The sequence below is a fragment of the Octodon degus genome, unplaced genomic scaffold (genome assembly GCF_000260255.1).
Source record: "Octodon degus isolate 3935 unplaced genomic scaffold, OctDeg1.0 scaffold00027, whole genome shotgun sequence".
NCBI lineage: Eukaryota > Metazoa > Chordata > Mammalia > Rodentia > Octodontidae > Octodon > Octodon degus.
In genome coordinates this window covers 12,431,759-12,432,592 of record NW_004524603.1, presented here as the reverse complement: position 1 = coordinate 12,432,592, position 834 = coordinate 12,431,759, and the positions used below count along the sequence as shown (strand labels likewise).

The window sequence follows — 834 nt, the reverse complement described above, 5'->3', positions numbered from 1 at the left end:
TCAAGCCGATCGAGCCAGCTGTAATAGACAAAACACTCAGGTTCAAGCAAGCTTCATTTTAGTTAATAATGGCCCCTAAGTGCAAGCACTGAATGCGGTAGACTGTTATTAGCAACCATTGTTGATCTGTAATTGTGCCTAATTTATAAATTTAGTTTTGCTGCAGGCAAGTATAGGAGAAGACACAGTGCCTGCAGAGTTCGGTACCACGTGATTTCAGGCATCCAATGGGATGCTGGAATGAACCCCAGGCTAGTAGCAGGACAGCTATACTGATTGTCAAGTAAGTTCCAGGGAACGCAAGAACTTGTGTAATTGGGACTTTCTACCCAGTTCCGAGAGGTCTCTGTTATTCCCGGGGAGGAATACCAACAGATACCATTTATTGGAGCCCCTTCCTCCCTCCCAATTCTGGGTCGTTACGCAGCCCATATGCTGGGGTGCTGAAGCTCCAGAGGTCTGCGACCTCTAGCAGCTTCCAGAGGCGCACAGCGAAACGCAATGCACCGCGAGCAATCATCTCAGACCCGTTCGTTCGCTGGACTCTCGAGCGGCAGCAACTGAGGCGACAGTCACCCTCCCCCTCGCCCTTCCCCCACCCTGTGTCCCTCCATGGAGGCTGCGCAGCAGGTGCCAAGGGCAGGCCCGGGAGGCGGGGCAGGGTGTGTTCCCGCGAGCTGCTCAGGCCGCGGCCGCCTTCTTCACCGTCTCCTCGCTCTGGTTTTCGCTACCCGCCTGCCGCATCAGCATGGGTCCCGCGCCGCGTACCCTGGAGCTCTTCTACGACGTGCTGTCCCCCTACTCCTGGCTGGGCTTCGAGGTGACCCCCCCCCC

The 834-nt window shown here is 56.1% G+C and overlaps 1 protein-coding gene across 1 annotated transcript in view; it reads left to right on the top strand.

The window, feature by feature from the left end:
* The first annotated feature begins 646 nt into the window (after positions 1–646).
* The window catches only part of Gstk1 (glutathione S-transferase kappa 1), a 4,427-nt gene continuing 4,239 nt past the window's right edge, over positions 647–834 (top strand). The window contains exon 1 of the mRNA XM_004629026.2: positions 647–820. Within this exon, the coding sequence (XP_004629083.1) occupies positions 749–820 (72 nt within the window). The 5' untranslated portion in view covers positions 647–748. The remainder of the gene's footprint in view (positions 821–834) is intronic.